Source organism: Bos taurus, chromosome 7, assembly GCF_002263795.3.
Source record: "Bos taurus isolate L1 Dominette 01449 registration number 42190680 breed Hereford chromosome 7, ARS-UCD2.0, whole genome shotgun sequence".
NCBI classification, from domain to species: Eukaryota; Metazoa; Chordata; class Mammalia; order Artiodactyla; family Bovidae; genus Bos; species Bos taurus.
The window spans coordinates 25,073,158-25,093,031 of record NC_037334.1 but is presented as its reverse complement, the minus strand read 5'-3'; the positions used below and the strand labels follow the sequence as shown (position 1 = coordinate 25,093,031).

The 19,874-nt window shown below is 39.3% G+C and overlaps 1 protein-coding gene across 2 annotated transcripts in view; it reads left to right on the top strand.

Moving 5' to 3' along the window:
- SLC27A6 (solute carrier family 27 member 6) overlaps positions 1–19,874 on the top strand; it is an 80,890-nt gene that overhangs the window by 24,761 nt on the left and 36,255 nt on the right. For both annotated transcript variants that reach the window (XM_005209093.5, NM_001101169.1), the window contains exons 3-4: positions 5,100–5,258; positions 6,557–6,681. In XM_005209093.5, coding sequence (XP_005209150.1) covers positions 5,100–5,258; positions 6,557–6,681 — 284 coding nt within the window. The remainder of the gene's footprint in view (positions 1–5,099; positions 5,259–6,556; positions 6,682–19,874) is intronic.

Genomic DNA, 19,874 nt, shown 5'->3' with positions numbered 1-19,874 from the left:
TTATAGAGAGCAAAGCAACATACAGAATTGGGCATTCAGTAGATGTCATGCTTTATAAATACAAAACTGTCAAAAAATGTAGCAAAATCACATTTGCTACAGACTAGGATCCTTGGACTCTTTAATCAATAGAAAACAGAAAGGGATCAGATGAGGAATTCAGGCAAGGCTTGATTGGGACTCATGCTGCCGCAGCACAGAGAAGTAAAAACAAGTAACAAGCGCTCCTGCTGGCTCCCTAACTAGGGAGGGCAGGCTGGTTCCTAAAATGGGGTGCGGGTAGGAGTGGATTTGTTGGGCGGGGCTGCAGGGGTAGCTTAAGTGGTCTGCCCACCCCCTTGGAGGTGCTGTTTACAGGCATCATGGACAGTAACCTCCTTTTGCTCCTGGCACCTCAGAAATGGCAGTTGATTTGTGCCCTTTTTGCATGTTTTTCATAATTGCCTCAACTGTACATGCAGCGGTTTTTAGTCCCTTATAGTTTCTTCTATTCTGTCACTTGAGGTGCAGGCAGCCCAAGGAAAGGATCACAGGCCCCAGATCCTAGCCTGTCTCATGTTGAGCCTCATTAAAGATTGAATTGATGTTTTTTATTTAAAAGCATCTCTCTCTCTCTCTTCCTTGATCTCTCTCTCTCTAAACTGATGTTTTGCAGCTCAAAACCCAGAGCTGGATTAAATGATAGTAGTTGTAATGATCATGAGAATTTATATTAGTATTGCCTATTATCATAAAAATCAAGCAGATTTTCTCAAACAAAAAATCTTATAATGTTGATAATGAAGTAAGTGTTGATGCAAGTTAGGGAGTGATGTAAAGAAGTGAGACTTAGAAAAGTTAAAAATGATGGGAGCAGAGTCTGCTCACTGGCCCTTTCAAGCAGGTTGTATGGGAGCCCTTTGGATGACATCAAACCTTTCCTAATCATTTTGCTACTGTGAAGCTCACCAAAATATTATATTCATCAACCTAGGGACAAACTTAGAATGTCTCTGAGTAAGGAAAAACTGAGGTCAATTTTTATACCATTCGTGTCTTTGACCTGGGAGATTCTGTAAGATCTTGATGAGCAAGAGAGCCTTCCCTTATTTGTGACTGGTGGAATTGCTTCTTAAACAGAACTCCCATTTAGCTCCCTCTTTATAGTTCCATATTGATACTCCACTCTGGGAGGTACCTAGTCCCCAAGTTTCTGAGCCTTGCTGGGACTTTGTGGGAGCAAATCAACTTTCTTCAAGGCTTGTCTTCTTGGGTCTGATGTGTCAGTTGTCCACCTGCCTTTCTAAAATCGTGTTGCTGTCACCTCCAATTCCATTCTTTTTTGCTTTAAGGGCCTATGTATGTGTTCAGTCTGCCAGTATCTACTTCCGAGGTGGCTCGTTGAGTTTCATTAGGTGCCTCAAGATCTCCAGGAAAGGCTTTTTAACCCTGGACAGCAGCCTTGTGGTCAGCCACTCCTGCAAGCAGTGGAAGGAGGAAAAAGATGGACCTGCCTTCCAGGCTGCACTGGGACTGGTTGCAATCACCATTAAGTTTATTTCCTTTTGTCTTGCCTGCTTAATCTTAGGGGTTCTTTCCCTTTTCCAAAATCATCCCCAGATTCCCAGATTTTTTTCATCCCTACTCATAAATTGGTTTTCTCTTACTAGCATATCTTCTTCCTTCTTTCTGCTAATCACCAATTCACTGGACAGAGCCTCACTCCCACCTTTATGCCTGGACCACATCACAGTGGTCTCCCCACATCTGTGGGCGTGTGGAGTTTTAATGCTTGGGATCCACAGAAGGTTAGAAAAGCAGAGGATTTCAGAGACCATCTAAGGAAGCATTTTTCCAAGCTTGTGCCACACATATCCCTTCATGTCTACAAAGAAAAAAAATTAAACTTGAAGAGGTGCTTTATGACCACAGGGGTTTGAGAAACACCATTGAAAAAAACAGTAACATTTTTGTACAGTTAGGCCCCTCAAAGGCTTTAGTATGGTAATGAACCAACTCTTCCAAGAGAGACTCTTAAGTTGCAGTTTTAACAAGCTTCATTTATTCTGTTGGCTCTTTCTTTAAAACTTTAAGCTTCATGAACCTTTGATCATTTTCACTGTTGGATAAGCTCCTATCTGTTGTCTCCTTTATCAAAAAGTCTGAGTACCTTAAATAATTTATAATAACTTTTATAATAAGTTAATGAGATCATTATTCACTTAAAACTAACCAAAAAAGGAACCAAAACATGAGTAATTTGTTTGTTACTAAAGCGCATTATAGGAGTGACATAAGCACACAGGTGAAAAATAACTAGATAAAGCATCCTTCATTTTTTGACACACCTCCACCTGAAAAATTATTTTTAAAGCTGGGCTGCCATGAGATCAGGAACAATATGGAAAGTACAGAATATGGTAACTGAAGATCAGCAGGTAGGAACTTCTCAGAGGCAGAAAATGCATAAATATTAGATTTTCTGGACGAAGATGAGAAAAGCAATTACAGTATGAAGAATCAAGGATGCTAGTCTCACTCAAAATCTTTATAATGGCTTTGACAAGAAATTTTGGAGGGATTCTCTATCCATGTGGAGGACAAGGAACTCTTTCAGGTTGTGAGATGCCTAGCTATCATAAAGAGCCGCAGAAATTTCTTTTGAAAAAACTTAATAAAGGAATTTTAGTTAGGATTGTAGGCAAGGCCATGCCAATTTTGTGTCTGAGACCAGTCTCTTCCAGTTGATGACACTGAAGCACAAAGGCTGTCAGAAAATGTCAAAGCAGGTGCAGCAACAAGGCAGACATGAAGCTCACTCTGGAAGAGTGTCCGGAGGTCACTGTAGACTGGGGTTTGCAGTCACATGTGCTGCTTTCACTAAAAATCCCGTGGCAACCTTAGTTTTATTCAGTACATAGGTCAAACCAGAGAAAAAACTGTGTAATTGGGGCATTTTTATAGCAAATATGGCTCTTTGAAGCTTCCTAGATAAAAGAAATGGAAAAAAGCAAAGTGGCTGTCTGGGGAGGCCTTACAAATAGCTGTGAAAGGAAGAGAAGCAAAAAGCAGAGGAGAAAAGGAAAGATATAAGCATCTGAATGCAGAGTTCCAAAGAATAGCAAGAAGAGATAAGAAAGCCTTCCTCAGTGATCAATGCAAAGAAATAGAGGAAAACAACAAAATGGGAAAGACTAGAGATCTCTTCAAGAAAATTAGAAATACCAAGGGAACATTTCGTGCAAAGATGGGCACAATAAAGGACAGAAATGGTATGGATCTAACAGAAGCAGAAGATATTAAGAAGAGGTGGCAAGAATACACAGAAGAACTGTACAAAAAAGATCTTCATGACCCAGATAATCACGATGGTGTGATCACTCACCTAGAGCCAGACATCCTGGAATGTGAAGTCAAGTGGGCCTTAGAAAACATCACTATGAACAAAGCTAGAGGAGGTGATGGAATTCCAGTTGAGCCATTTGAAATCCTGAAAGATGATGCTGTGAAAGTGCTGCACTCAATATGCCAGCAAATTTGGAAAACTCAGCAGTGGCCACAGGACTGGAAAAGATCAGTTTTTATTCCAATCCCAAAGAAAGGCAATGCCAAAGAATGTTCAAACTACCACACAATTGCACTCATCTCACACGCTAATAAAGTAATGCTCAAAAATCTCCAAGCCAGGATTCAGCAATACGTGAACCGTGAACTTCCAGATGTTCAAGCTGGTTTTAGAAAGGCAGAGGAACCAGAGATCAAATTGCCAACATCTGCTGGATCATGGAAAAAGCAAGAGAGTTCCAGAAAAACATCTATTTCTGCTTTATTGACTATGCCAAAGCCTTTGACTGTGTGGATCACAATAAACTGTGGAAAATTCTGAAAGATGCGAATAGCAGACCACCTGACCTGCCTCTTGAGAAACCTATATGCAGGTCAAGAAGCAACAGTTAGAACTGGCCATGGAACAACAGACTGGTTCTAAATAGGAAAAGGAGTACATCAAGGCTGTATATTGTCACCCTGCTTATTTAACTTATATGCAGAGTACATCATGAGAAACGCTGGGCTGGAAGAAGCACAAGCTGGAATTAAGATTGCCGGGAGAAATATTAATAACCTCAGATATGCAGATGACACCACCCTTATGGCAGAAAGTGAAGAGGAACTAAAAAGCCTCTTGATGAAAGAGGAGAGTGAAAAAGTTGGCGTATTTCTCAACATTCACAAAACGAAGATCATGGCATCCGGTCCCACCACTTCATGGGAAATAGATGGGGAAACAGTAGAAACAGTGGAAACAGTGTCAGACTTTATTTTTCTGGGCTCCAAAATCACTACAGTTGGTGACTGCAGCCATGAAATTAAAAGACGCTTACTCCTTTGAAGGAAAGTTACGACCAACCTAGATAGCATATTCAAAAGCAGAGACATTACTTCGCCAAAAAACATCCATCTAATCAAGGCTATGGTTTTTCCAGTGGTCATGTATGGATGTGAGAGTTGGACTGTGAAGAAAGCTGAGCGCTGAAGAATTGACGCTTTTGGACTGTGGTGTTGGAGAAGACTCTTGAGAGTCCCTTGGACTGCAAAGAGGTCCAACCAGCCCATCCTAAAGGAGATCAGTCCTGTGTGTTCATTGGAAGGACTGATGCTGAAGCTGAAACTCCAATACTTTGGCCACCTCATGCAAAGAGTTGACTCATTGGAGAAGACCCTGATGCTGGGAGGGATTGGGGGCAGGAGGAGAAGGGAACGACAAAGGATGGGATGGCTGGATGGCATCACCAACTCGATGGACATGAGTTTGGTGAACTCCAGGAGTTGGTGATGGACAGGGAGGCCTGGAGTGCTGCGAATCATGGGGTCACAAAGAGTTGGACACAACTGAGCGACTGAACTGAACTGAGATTTCAAAGTCTTATATAATTTTATAGTTTTAATCCTCTGGGTAGTTCCAAGATTCTAGAGATTGGCTAAAGTCATAGCTGGCATTTGTATGGCCCCTTTCACCAAGCATATAGACCATTTTGATGTATTTTTGTCTCGGTTGCTGTTGTAGTTGATACCAACACAGTATCTTTTCTGTTACATTTTTTTTTTTCCTTTTCTTCCAGGTCTACCAAAAGCAGCTATGATTTGTCATCTGGCAGCTATGAAGAGTTCTACTGGATTATGGGCTTTTGGTTGTACTCCTGATGACATCATTTATATAACTCTTCCTCTGTATCATAGCGCCGCATCTCTTGTGGGAATTGGTGGATGTATTGAATTAGGTACGCTTTCATTGTCTGTTTGAACACGTTTTCACGGTGTCTAATAATTAGAACTTGTCTTCATTAAAGTTTGAAATGCTATTGGTAGAATTCAGAGTAATTGTGTGCGTGTTATACAGCTATAAAATGTTTACTAAAAGGACACAGCTTCATCACCCATTGGAAAGAGCAGTGCTGTGGGAATTTGGCCTTGTGGTTGGAACGGGCTGGTGACAAGATTTCCTTCTCCATGTGATCTCTCACTGTTTAGTGGCCAAGCCCTGCCTCCTTAAGTGGAGGTAGGAGCTTTCCCAATCAGAAGCCTAGTATTTCTTAAGTCTTAGCTTTGGAAGTCACATGGATCATTTTATCTGCATTTTGCTGATCAAAGCAAGTCACAAGCCAGCTCAGAATCAAGATTTGACGAGTGGGGAAATAGACCCCACTTCTTGAAAGAAAGAGTGTCAAATTCACATTGTGAAGGTAAGTGCAGAGGAGGAGTTATTGAGGTTATCTTTGCAAACGTTGTACTCCAGATACCCAACAAGTCATTTAGTGGAACTGACAACTCAGTATATTCCACTGATAATCATGCTGAGATTATGTGTCTGTTACTAGCTCACTCAGAAATAATTTTTAGAGATCACTCATCATGATTTATATATATATATATATATATATATATATCTCTAAAATACTATAAAGTAATTTTGTAGAATGGTATGTTTAGAATGTGATAAATGTCCACAGTAAATAAAGATGAAGGTCAAGACATTAGCATTTTCCTTGGAACATATTCATATGACTTAAAATTGTTATTAAAATTAGGTTGTTAAAATTAGGTTCTCCAGTCATCAATGAACCTTTTTGTTGGTGCTTTCTTACTAATTCTACCTTGCTAACTCAACCTCAAAATATATGAGGCTACTTTAAAATTTTTAAAAATAAATACTATGTATATATTCAAGGTCAAAAGTAAGTGAATATTCTTGGTCTCTGTGAAGAAGGATGACCCTTATCTATATTCATTCTCTACTACTTATAATTGTCCTGTTTATTTTGACTGCTTCTTTCATCCCATGTATTGTAAGAAGCATATCTACAGTCAAATATAGAATTACAGCATGAATATTTTTAGAAGATTTATTGGACTGTAAGATTAATGTTTTCAAATGAGCTTGATATAAATGGCCGCTGATAGATTATAAAAGCCTTGAAAGTGAGCAAAACTCTTCTGGACGGAGCAACGTCATTTGTGTTTTATGTTAATTCTGCCCTTGAATTTTCTCCCTTGTGCCTTTTTATGCCTTTTCTCATAGGTGCCACTTGTGTGTTAAGGAAGAAATTCTCAGCAAGCCAGTTTTGGAATGACTGCAGAAAGTATAATGTGACTGTGTTTCAGTACATTGGAGAACTTTGTCACTACCTTTGCAAACAACCTAAGGTAAGAGAAAAAGTAATTTCAGAAAGAAAAGGTATTGAGAGATAATAATTTTTGTTTGCTTATGCTCCATTTTTTTTTCCAGAACATAGTTTAACTGACTTACAAGGATATATGCAAAACCCCAAAATAAAATAAATATAAAACAATCAAAGAAAATAAAAGAAGAGCTATTTAGGAATGTACTAATGTGCTTTTTATTGAGGCAAGGGAAGAGAGACTTGCAATCCAGTCCACTTCATGCTTATACTGATTAAAATGTCTGTAAACAACAAAAAAAAATTTCTATAAACATAGCATGCATCTGATTATGAAATTACTTTCTGTTTACAGAGAGCAGTTATTCCAAGGGTTGAATTAGATCATCTTTTACAATGTTGATCTTTTAAAAAAAAGCACAAAAACTAATGACACTGATTATATTTGTTTTTCTATTTTTTTTTTGAACAAGTGATTACATTAGAATATTTTTTTTGTTTGGTTTTGCTGTGGACTTAAAAAGAAATGTTGCTTTGCACTTTGCACTTATCTTCCCGCTAAGGTGGTCATTTTCATGACCTTTTGATAAATCACCCCTTCTGAAAACAGACAGGTAGGGACAGTTGTGTAAGCCCGAAGGCTGTCTTTATATTAGTTGGTTTGCTTTTTTGCCTTCAGGAGTTACCGTCCTTTTCCTGGTCTCATTTGTATTTCAAGATGCTTATTTTTCAACTATCTGATGGTCTAAACATACTTGAGGCTACAAAGAAGGGACTCTGTAATCAAATCAATACCAGCCCCCTGAAGGGTGCTAATAAAGGATGCCTCACTATGCAAGGTGGAACAGCAGAGCCTGACTGATGACCTGCCCTTGACCTTTGAGAGAAACACATTTTCTAAGACATGTCTCACTCATTGCCTTTTCCCATCTTCACCCTGGCTTAAGGCATGGATGGTGGACTGGAATGCCTTCTCTGGCAGCTAAAATATGGACATGTAATCCTTCCTTACCCACAGCACAGCTGAGGCTAGACTGGAGGCATTTAAATAAGACTGTATTAAAGATATGGAATTACACAGGAGAAAGAACACAGAGAAGAATCTGAAACTGGAGAATCTTATTTACAAAATGCTTGTCATTTTAAGCTTGGAGTTTACCATCGTGAGATCTCCCATCTGACTCCTGACCTGTGTCCTGTGGGAGAGGCCATCCTACCCTTTTGTCTGGTCAACAGTGCTTCAAATCCCTATGCATTCCCCACGTTCATGGCTTAGACAAGGAGTCTCATAAAAGTGTTTCAGCTTTTTGACTTTTATTCTTCTCCAAGAGAGTTTGCCAGTGTCAGAATTGTGGTCTTACCTGAAGATTCCCAGTAGAATAATTATAGGGGTACAGACTGATTTATTTCTTCTTACAGATTTTATTGTATTTTTCGATGATGTGATACCTGAACTATTTGAGGAATTAATGCCCTCCAGTAAAATGAAAGGCTTTTTCAGTGCAGGACATCGTAAGCACTACCTAACAAACTTCTTCATAGCATTTCTAGACCATGGCCCCAGACATTCCTATTTCCTCTCATCCTTTATTAGCAACATGAACTTTTGCAAGATCATTTGCTCTGTAAGTCATTATTACATGGTTGGATACATTCATTAAATTTTTTCTATAAGTTTTACCATCTTAAATGATGCTATATTTAGTATCCTCATGGAATATAGTCAGTGTGGGGCCTCAGAAGTGAAGGTAGTCAAAGAACACAGACGTTTTGGTGAGTTTTATGGCATGTTTCCAGATTGCTGTTCAGAGTGATTGATGTGATTTAGAATCTCATTGACAATTTGGAGTATGCCCACTGCACAGTCTCTTATTGATACTGAGTGGTATTAAAAATAAGGGTCTTCCAGTGTCCTTCATGGAAAACAAGACACTAGTTGTTTTTGTCATTGTTGTTAATAGCGCTTACATTTTATTTACGTGGGTAACACTTAAAATACATTATGCTTTGTAAGTTTCTGCAAAAGTCCCTGTAGGATGGAGAACAGGGAGAAAAGACCAGTCTCCCTGGCTCACTCTTTCAGATATAGTGGATGAAACCCAACTTGCTTGGGCTTTGTAGTAATATTGTTCGAGCAAAGAATGTTGTTTCTTTTTTAAAAAAATGAGGAAAAGAGTTTTAATTTTATTTCTAGTTTAATAAACTAGAAGCTAACATATTTTTGATTTCTTTGTTAAGATTACTGGCAAAATGGGGGAGCTTTTTAACTGTAGCTCCCTTTTAAAATACCTCTTTTACTTATTTATCTCTTTGGCACATGTTTTATCTTATTCATTTGAGCTCCTATTTCGTATAATAAATTAATTAAGTTTGTTATATTTGCTATAAGCCTTTTTTCATGATGTTTTCCTTTGACGTTTTTAAGCGAGGTGAAATATTCTTTTCTCTTCTCTAAACTTGTACTGCGCTGATTTGGGAGAAATACTGTAGCTGAAGAAAATTTGAGAGAACTGAATTGAGAGCAGAACTCCTGGTTGTTTAGTTAATTATTTTAATTCTTAAAGTTCTTTGAGGAAAGACTCATGTTTGTGAAATAATCTGTAAGCACTTACCCAAAGACAAGTTGATGAGGAGAGAGGGAAATAAACATATTTGCCAAAAGGAAAACGTAACGATTTTTTTTTTTGAACAGAGATACATTGTATTACCTAATCTTCTTTGTTGATTTCTCACAGACAGAGTACAAACAGTTCTTGGCATTAAAGATTGGGAAAAGAAGAAAGTCATTTTGTTATGACATCTTATCCCTTCAAGGGGATCTTGTTCTCTTGCTGCCCAGTGTTCCTTCCTTTCAATGAACTTCCCTGAAAGGAAGTGGCAGTGTGTGCTGAGCAGCCAACACAGCAGTGGGTTCAAGTCGGGCCACAGAGTTAACAAGTGACACAGTCCACACACCTTCAAAGGAAGTAAATTGCACGTCTCATTAGATGTGGTTTTAAGCCCCAGAGATATTTAATAGACATATTTAAAAGAAAGCAAAACCACATATTCTCTATATCTAGAGTTGTTGTCCATCTCAGGGTAGGTAATATATTCTGGACATTCACCTGAAGGCAGAAGCCACAGTCTGAGTTGAGTGTTTGTATGTAGTTGCATAAAAACCTCCTAGAGTTGACTGTCCCTAGCTGGAAGCACTTATCCACCCCCCGACTAAACCCCATCATTTTTCTCTTTTTAAAAACTTCAGTTACAAAATTTCCTTTGGCATAAACATTTGGATGTGCCTCAAACTGCTGGCAGCAGCACTGTCCTTAAAGAAAATCTAAAAAAAAGTATCTGAGGTACTTGCTCCTCTTAGTCATGGAGTGTTGGAGTTATCTTCTTCCCCTGAGACTAGAAAAGCAGCTCTTTCCCCATCTTCCAATCCTACATATTTTCTACATTACTGAAGGCCATCATACATTTTATCATAGATCTAGCCTTACATTTTCTTAATATTAGGGCTTTTCAGGTGGCACAGTGTAAAGAATCTGCCTGCCAATGCAAGAGACACAAGAGACACTCAGGTTCAATCCCTGGGTCAGGAAGATCCCTTGGAGGAGGAAATGGCAACCCACGCCAGTATTACAAAAGTGATTACAGATAATGATAAATATTACAGAGAAACAAAACCTTTTGAGGTGATGGAGACCAATGAGTGGTAGGAGTGAGGGATTGCTGATTAGGTGGAGCGGTCAGGGAAGGCTTCACTGACATGGTAACCTGAGAGCTGAGGAATCATGATGGTGTGGGTGGGATACCGCCAAGGCAAAGCCAGCGGACTGCAGTCATGATGGAATAAACTGAAAACAACGCAGCCCGCAGCGGACACACCACTGAGTGTTTAATGAGATGCAAACTGGCTGGGCCATCCATGGACCAGATCTTACGGGGCTCAGTAGATCCTGGAGGTGAAATTTGGATTTTGTACCCTTCAGAGCATTTGGGAAAAGATGAAAGTAAACTAGAAAATATACCCATTCGGGAATCCATTTTGAAGGAAAGATAGCAAGATAATAAGATTCCCATTAGTTCAGGAATAGGGAGGGAAGAGTGAAGAAGATTGCAGTTCATATGTCTAGGCAATTGTGAACTATCTGTTGAGATAAGGAAAACTGAGATTCAAGAAGTGAAAATTAAATATCTTTTGGACATGTTAAGTTTGGTGTGTTAGACATCCAGTTTAAGTAGTAAAATAGGCAGTTGAATGCAGGAATCTGGAGCCCAAAATGTACAGGGAACGGGGCCTAATTAACAAAGCCCTCTGTTATGATGCATATGTATTATGCCTCTTTTTCAAGTTAACATTATAGTCTATCATTTACACTATATAGTTTGTCTATAGCTCTCAATGTGGAACACCCACATTTTGACATTCTCAAAGCATAGCTTATATTCTTTAGTATATGTACATTTGTATATATGTTTTCTATTAATTATATCCTATTTCCCTTATATTATTTTCTTAAAATTTAAGAAATTTACTGGGAACTAGAAAATATACTTATGATTCTGAATATTATAGTGAATATTAACATTGAATATTAAACTTTGACAATATTAAAACTTTGACAAAATAGTTTATGCTCAACTCTCATCATGAAGAGAGACATTTTAAAACATTTTAAACGTATTTGATATATTTATTGAATATTTTTCATTAAATATTAAATATTCTTCATTCAATTCCGTATAGATTATACTAAACTTTCTTTTTAAAAAAATTTTTTTATTATTATTATTTTTTTTACATTACAATATTTAGTAATGTTTAGACAGTCCTGAAGTGAACCCTTAAGTGCTGTGTTTTTTTGAAGGTAGCAAAATGAAAATGTTGGCATTGATGATGTGAGATTTTTTAAGACTTCATTATGAAAGGGAACCTGCTGTACTTTCTCCAAAGAGAATCCATCATTTCTTTCAAGCTTTAAGAGGTTTCCTTCCATGGACAAAGAAGCCTGGCATGCTACAGTCCGTAGTGTCACAAAGAGTCAAACACAACTGAGCAACTAACACTTTCACTTTGTCATATTTAGATAAGATGTAAGGATAAAGACAATTCAATAGTACTCGAGAATAAAATTCCAATTCTTGTGGTTTTGCAACCCTATGGACTGTAGCACGCCAGGCTTCGTTACCCAAGGGGTCTCCAGGCAAGAATACATGGGTCGGTTGCCATTTTCTTCTCCAGGGGATCTTCCCAACCCAAGGTTCGAACCCCCCTCTCATGCATTAGTGGGCAGATTCTTTACCACTCAGTGACTAAATGATGCTGACTTAACCTAGATCTCTTGAACTTGTATATTGGTTTTATCAGTTATGTTTTTAATGGGTCTGAAGACAGTTACAGGCTCTCATTGGCATTACCTTGTCCCTGATTCAGGGCATTACTATTTATTCTTTTCTAATTGAAAAATGAATATTTTTAAAGCATTTGTTCTTTTATTGTGTTTTCATTTTCTTAGTCTCTGTATTACTTCAAGTGTTTTACCATTAGGTTTTCCCCATTTCACATCTTGTGAAAGATGTAGTTTGTCAAAGAATTAAGCTTTGGAAACTTTGATTATCCCATGTAGTAACTTCCAAAGAATGACACTTTAAAATTAATGTGAATTTTAGTTGTTATCAAGATGTTCTGATTTAGTTTCATTGCCATTGTCTTCTTGACAGCACTCAGAATAATTGATTTTATCTCCAAGATCCAGTTGTTTAAAAATATTTAGTACTTTTTAAATTTTTTCTTTTCCTCAGATATTTGAAGCATATTTTTACATGGTTGAGAAAATCAGCTCTCTTTTAAAACCCAGTTTTTCTTTAATAAATCAGAGACGTGTTTACTATTCTCATACTAAATATGAAAGCTTTAGAAAAGTTGGCAAGGAACCAGAACTTTCTTTTCTGCTGAGAAGCTACAAATATATAAATATGAGGGACTAATATTTAAAAATAGCTATTAGCAACCTAAATGTTGGTAGAATTAGAAGGGAATTAATGTTTTGGAAAGTTTTAGAACTGTGTATATATTAAAGGCTTTTTATAAATGCATTTTTAATACTTACTGATTCATAGTTCATGGGTAGTGGTACATATAAAGCATACATGTCTTTTTCTGTCTTATCTATTATACCTTTGCTGCTGTCATTTCCACTAGAATACATATATCCTTTTTTACTGGATTTCCCCACAAGTTTGCTTTATATGGAAAGCCATCAGGTAGTGTGTTGGCTGTGGAATCAAAAGACACAGGCTCAGTTCAAGCTTTTATTATGTGACTCTCTACTGGTCTCTTCTCTTGGAGCCACAGGTTCTGTCTTTATATTTGTTGTTGTTGTTCAGTTGCTCAGCAACGTCTGACTCTTTGCGACCCCATGGACTGCAGCACACCAGGCTTCCCTGTCCTTCACAACCTCCCTGGGTTTTCTCAGACTCATGTCCATTGAGTCAGTGATGCCATCCAACCATCTCGTCCACTTTCGCCCCCTTCTCTTCCTGCCTTCAATCTTTCCCAGCATCAGGGTTTTTTTCCAGTGAGTCAGCTCTTCACACCAGGTGGCCAAAGTATTGGAGCTTCAGCTTCAGCATCAGTCCTTCCAATGAATATTCAGGGTTGATATCCTTTGGGATTGACTGTTTTGATCTCCTTGCTGTCCAAGGGACTCCTAAGAGACTTCTCCAACACCACAGTTCAAAGGTATCAGTTTTTCAGTGCTCAGCCTTCTTTGTGGTCCACACCCATACATGACTACTTGGAAAAACCACAGCTTTGACTTTTGCCAACAGACCTTTGTTGGCAATAATATCTCTGCATTTTAATATGCTGTCTAGGTTTGTCATAGCTGTTTTTCCAAGGAGGAAGTGTCTTTTAATTTCATGGCTTCAGTCACCATCTGCAGTGATTTTGGAACCCAAGAAAGTAAAGTCTGTCATTCTTTCCATTGTTTCCCCAACTATTTGCCATGAAGTGATGGGACCAGATGCCATGATTTTCATTTTTTTGAATGTTGAGTTTTAAGCTAGTTTTTTCACTCTCCTCTTTTACTTTCATCAAGGATTTCTTTAATTCCTCTTTGCTTTCTGACATAAGGGTGGTGTCAGCTGTGTTATTGATATTTCTCCCAGCAATCTTGATTCCAGCTTGTGCTTCATCCAACCCGCCATTACATGATATACTCTGCATATAAGTTAAATAAGCAGGATGGCAATATACAGCTTTGATGTACTCCTTTCCCAATTTGCAATTAGTCTGTTGTTCCATGTCCGGTTTCTAACTGTTGCTTCTTGACCTGCATACAGGTTTTGCAGGAGGCAAGTAAGGTTGTCTGGTATCCCCGTCTCTTTAAGACTTTCCCACAGTTTATTGTGATCTACAAAGTCAAAGGCTTTAGTGTAGTCAAAAGTTAATTCATGTTTTTCTGTGACATCTTATGGAAAAACCTGAATGAACTTTTTGGCTAACCCAATATAAAATAGATAACAGTACCTACTTCTCCTAATTTGCCCATTGATTCTAATCATCCAGTTATAAGATGTATGTGAAAAAACGTGAAGTGATAAGCCAAACACAAATGGAAGGATATTATTTTTAAGCAGAATGTGGTAATGTTTTTCATGAATGTCATTATAAAATTAGAATAATTTTGTAGTGTTAAAAAATATTTGGCCTTTGAATAATAAAAACCATGCAACATTGATTGCAAAAATCAATTTAGACCATTATTATTTTAAAATAAAACTTTACTAATGTTAAAATGTTAACAGGTTTATATTGCACTTGTCACACAAAAACATTAGAAATAAAAATACAAAATCGGAAACCCTGAAAATATTATACCTGTTTCCTCTTGGGGTATATCCTGCTGTTACTATAAACATGGTGTATTAGTTGGTTTTCCTACCTTCCATATTGATTTAACATTTTAAAATTTATATTCAAGATTATTTATTTTACTATTTATTTGCTATTTTCCACATTGCCTCTTCCTTTAATAATCTGTTTCTAATGTCCATGCTATGGACATATGAAGTCAAGGTCAGAAATTGTGGATCTCTGCCTTTCTAGTAAGGCTTACCAGAAAATACAAGATTCTTTAGCAAATTATTAGCAGCCTGAATTTTCCAGCAGATGACTTTATTCCCAGTGAAAGAAAGACAATGGATTTAAATAAAAAAGAGAGTTCTAAGTCCATCTTTTCCATTAATTCATCATGTGGCATCAAGCAAATCATTTAATTTCTTTGCACCTTGGAGTTAGGGAGCTTCACATTCAAGCCTGTCTTCCCTATCTTATAAGCTCTGTGATGATGGGCGAATTGTTCAGCTTCTCTGAGCAGTCCCCACAGCAGTCTTTTCATCTACAGGATGAGTATAATAACAATTACATCCAAAGCTGACGTAAGTATTAATGAGACAGAAATTGAAGTACAAATGGAGACAGATGGTCCATAATGATGGAGTCTCCTGGAAGAGGAGACAGCCTTCTCCAAAGAGGCCTCATGAGATGTTTTTGTTATTGTAACAAATGTGCCAAAGTTGTTCTAGTCTCCAGCCTGACAGGTTCGCAATCGCATCTATCAGCCCGTATCTCTATATTAGACTCATATAAACCAGGCTCAGGAATGCCAGTTTATAGCTTTAAATTGGCTCTATTGCTGGGATCTTCCTCAGTCTTCCTGACCTCTAACTGGTAGCATGTCCAGAACTCTCAGTCAAGCCTTTCCCTTCTCTCTCTCCCTGGACGTGTTCCCAGCTGAAAATACCATCTACAACTTAACTCTCAAAAGTGTATCTGCAGCTCTGTCATTAATCTTCCTTGCAGCTTCTCTTTTTCTCACACCTCCACGAGCACATCCTGCAGTTTCAACGTTTAAATATATCCAGACTCAAACCTCATCTTACTGCCCTGCTGCTCTCATCTGCATTGGCACAACTTCCCGCCCCTCCAAATCCCAGCAATGGCCTCTTCTGAACTCCATTTTGCCCTTCTAACTTCAATTCTTATGTAGCAGTTGGAATGATTCTGTTAAAATGTAAATCAGATTATGTTACTTCGCTATTCAAATCCCTCTGATAGTTTTCCTGGAGGAAAATCCAGATGCCCTTAGCATGGGGCCATACAGCTCTGTGGGATCTGCTTGCCCTGCTAGGATCCCCCACCCCCACCCCGACACACACTCTGCTTGTTTCATCCACCCCAGCCTCAGTGGCCTCCTAGTTTTTTCTTCAATGCACCAGGACTCTCAGTTCCTCCCCTTGAATGTTCCCCCCAGATATTTGCATGTCTCACTCTCTGGCTATTCAGATCCCCTCCTCCTCCTCCTCAGAGAGGGCTTCTCTGGCCACAACCCATATTTATGTCTGGTACAAGTCCCTTCCCAACTCACGTGGACCCCACACTCAAAATCGGGTTGTACTGTTGAGACTGATGATGTCATACGTGCACTAAGAGAATGTGAATGGATTTATTACTCACATAATGTGACTTTCTGGGGAGAGGAGGACAAGGGGCCCAAGCAGGTCAAAAACTGACTTGGGATAGCAGAGGAAAGAGACCAGTTCAGCTTTTATTGTGCTAAGAGGCTGGCACTAGGGTGAGGGACCTTGTGCACGTAGCGTTGCTCATGTGCTTTGAACTTCCTGTTGCTGCCAAAGGAAGGAGCCCTGGCCATTCTCAATAGTTTGCTCAGATTTAGGGCAGAAGAGGAAGGGGGATGGGGGTGGTTTGAAATCTCTCCACAGTCAACCATAAAGAATGGAGTCAGGCTCTTCACTACAGTCTCCTAGTTCTCTTTCACTGCCTTATTTTCCTCATAAAACATATCACCTCATTATATATTTCATAGATAATTTTTATTTGTTGTCATTTAATCTCCCCACCCTATGATATAAGTTCCAGGAAAGCAGGAGGTTTATCATTTTTATCTATAGTTATATCCTCAGTACTCAAAATGGTGCCTGACATCGTAGTGCTGAATAAAAAATAGTTGTATTAGTTTTAAAAATAAAGTAACAAATATGAGAAGACCAGTTGCTGGGACATACAAGTGTTCATAATCGGCACAGCCTTTGCCTAGTCCCAGACCTGAAAGGGAAGCTCAATTGCAATGAGAAAGTCAGAGTTCCTGGGGAGGACAGAGTCCAGGGAGAGTTCAGAAAAATCACAGTTGGCATTATTGCCTAAAAGGGCCTGAGGCCATTGCTGCACTCAGCAGAAATTATCTTGCATTTTTCAGAACATTCATTAGTGACTCATGGCAGTTGTGGCTCAGGTGAACTTTTTCTGGGTCTCCAGGGAAGATCGTCCTCCCTTTTAGGTGAGTGAACTCAGTCATTTGGGTTAGAGGTGAGTCTTGTCACCTCCTGAAGCTGGTCTTTCTCTACAAAGCCACTTTGCAGCGCCGCTGGTCTGAAGCATTGCTTTCCTCCCATTTTCAGTTCTCCCAGTGCTGCCAGGATAGAAAGCACCTGTGCAGAGTGATCTACAAATGGCAATCTTGATTACTTATTATTTTCTAGAAAATGAGTGGAAATGAGCCCACTAGGTGTCACGGTGTGATTGGAAGGACTGATGCTAAAGCTGAAGCTCCCTTGATGCAAAGAGCCAGTTTATTGGAAAAGACTCTGATGCTGGGAAAGATCAAGGGCAGAAGGAAAAGGGGGTGACAGAGGATGAGATAGTTGGATGGCATCACCGACTCAATGGACATGCGTTTAAGCAAACTCCGGGAGATAGTGAAGGACAGGGAAGCCTGGCGTGCTGCAGTCGATGGAGCTGCAAAGAGTAGGACTTAGGAACCAAACAACAATGTGTTAGAGCTTTTTGTGGTAACACTTGTGGTCCCAGAGGTCTTTTCTTACTGTTATTTATGATGTAGATTGGTTTGTTGAACTGATGACTGTCATCTCTGAAATCGTGGCTTGCCCATACCCAGACTGGAAAGGCAGCTTGACCATGACTTTTAGGGGCAGCTGAGCCTATACTGTCTTAGCAATAGGGGACTCTGCTTTCAAATCCTCTTAGGTCCTTTCTGGAAAGAGTCCCCTGGCCTCTCCCCTCCACCATTCCTTTCCTGCTTCAGTATAAAATCTGCTCTTTTGTGCCTGTTTTCTTGTCAACAGGATTCTCTCTTACCCTGTTTGAACTTGAGTTTCTTTGTCCCTGTTCTGTGACACCCACTGGGCTTGCTGTCTGTATTTTTCCAGTGTGTAGTAGTAGAGTGTCCATGAAAGAAGCAAACTGTTGGAATGTTATAGTCATTCTTCTTATTACTGGGATGCGTGGGTGTGATACTTGTATATGTGTGATTACAGTGGGTTTTGGAGAAAAGAGGTCTTCTGTTAAATAGAATCAAGATGGAAGAATTGTAATCCCTAACACAAGTTGTATGTTTTTGATGATCCTTTACGAATTACACCATACTTTTGTTTTGTCCCTTAAGTCACTGCTTATCCAGGGCTAAAAGGCAGAAAAGATTTGCCCCTTTGTTTTCACTGTGAGTTGTTGTTTTTTTTTTTTGTCTCTCCATCTATCAACAGTCTTTGTTTCCTGAGAAATCAGGGTTGATACACAAAATTACCTATATTAAAACAGAGCCTCCAGAGTTTCACTTTTCATAAGTATATAAAGAGGCTATTCAGCCTGGGTGTGTTGTAGATTCACTGAATAGGATTAAGCACGTGGTCTGGAAGAAGGAGGCTTTGTTTCTAAGAGGCATTGTTAGAGACCTGTATATTTCAGCACAGGAATAAATCTGTGACTGGTAGGAGGTAACTGCAGTTTAGCCAGTCCCTCAAATACAGAAGCTCAACAGACACTCCTGGAAAACAGCTCCCAGAGGATATTTTGAAGAAACAAGAGCCTTGGTACAAATTACTGTGACTCCTCCACTGCTATGGGCACATCGTTGTGATGCGTGGCACTGAAAGCCAGAGGGAAACCATCTACTGGAAACTGTGACCCTGGAATGTCAGCATTGAAAGCTCTGATCCATTGAGCAGGTTCTCTCTTAAATTTCAAATGGGATAAAATGTGTCTGTTCTGTGTACAATGAAGTGGCTTACTCTGTGTGTGCACCAGTGTATAAACACTTGAGCCCTTACTGCTAAACTAGAATTTCCTTTTTTTATTACTACTAGTTTTATGTATTTATTTATCTTTGGCTGTGCTTGGTCTTTGTTGCTGCGAGGACCATTCTGTAGTTGTAGAGAGCGGGGCCTGGTCTCTAGTTGTGGTATGAGGGCTTCTCATTGCAGTGGCTTCTCTGGTTGCGGAGCACAGGCTGTTGCAGGCTTCAGCAGTTTGGGCTCCCAGGCTCTAGAGCACAGTCTCAATAGTTGTGGCACTCAGGAATAGTTTCCCCACGGCATGTAGGATCTTCCCAGATCAGGGATCAAACTCGTGTCTCCTGCATTGGCAGGCAGATTCTTTACCACTAAGCCACCAGGGAAGCCCAGACACCCAGGATTCAATTGTTTTCTATTACTAAAATCATGGGGAAAGGCTTGGGAAAACAGAGCAAGAGCTGTTGAGGGGTTTTGAGCTGGTTTTCTCCCTGCTCCCCTTCTTTCTTTCCTTCTGTCCGTTCCTCCTTCCTTCCTTCCCTCTCTGCCCACGGAGCATGTAGGCTTTGATGAGTTCACATTCTATCTCTGTTTATTTGATGTTTGACTTTGGACCTGAACTTCATTATCCCAGTGTGCAAAATGGGGATAATGTTTCTTATTTCATAGAGTTGTCATGGTGATTAAAATGAGATAATATAATAACCTGGTCACGGGGTACAGACATACTCTCTTGCTTCTTCTGACATGACTGCAGGCTTGTCTTTCGTTCCCGTCCCACACTGTCCCGATTTCTGCTTTGCCCTCTTTCTTGGACTCTCTCTGTCTCAGTTTCTGATCGTAAGTCTCTCTATTTGCATGCGTCTCGTTCTGTGTGCCTGCATGCTGATGCCTCTGTGTGCAGCTGTGCGTCTCTGTGTATGTGCTTCTCTCTGTCTTCCAGGATATCTGTGTCTAGTTTATATCTTTTTTTTTTTGGCTTTGTGTGTGTGTGCATATGTATTTGTGAGAGAGAAAACACCCCTCGGTGTGCATGCGTCTTTGTCACCATCTCTCGCTCTGTTTGTGTTGTGGATCTCTGTGCTGTGTAACTGTGTCTCACTTTACACCCCTGCGTGCACA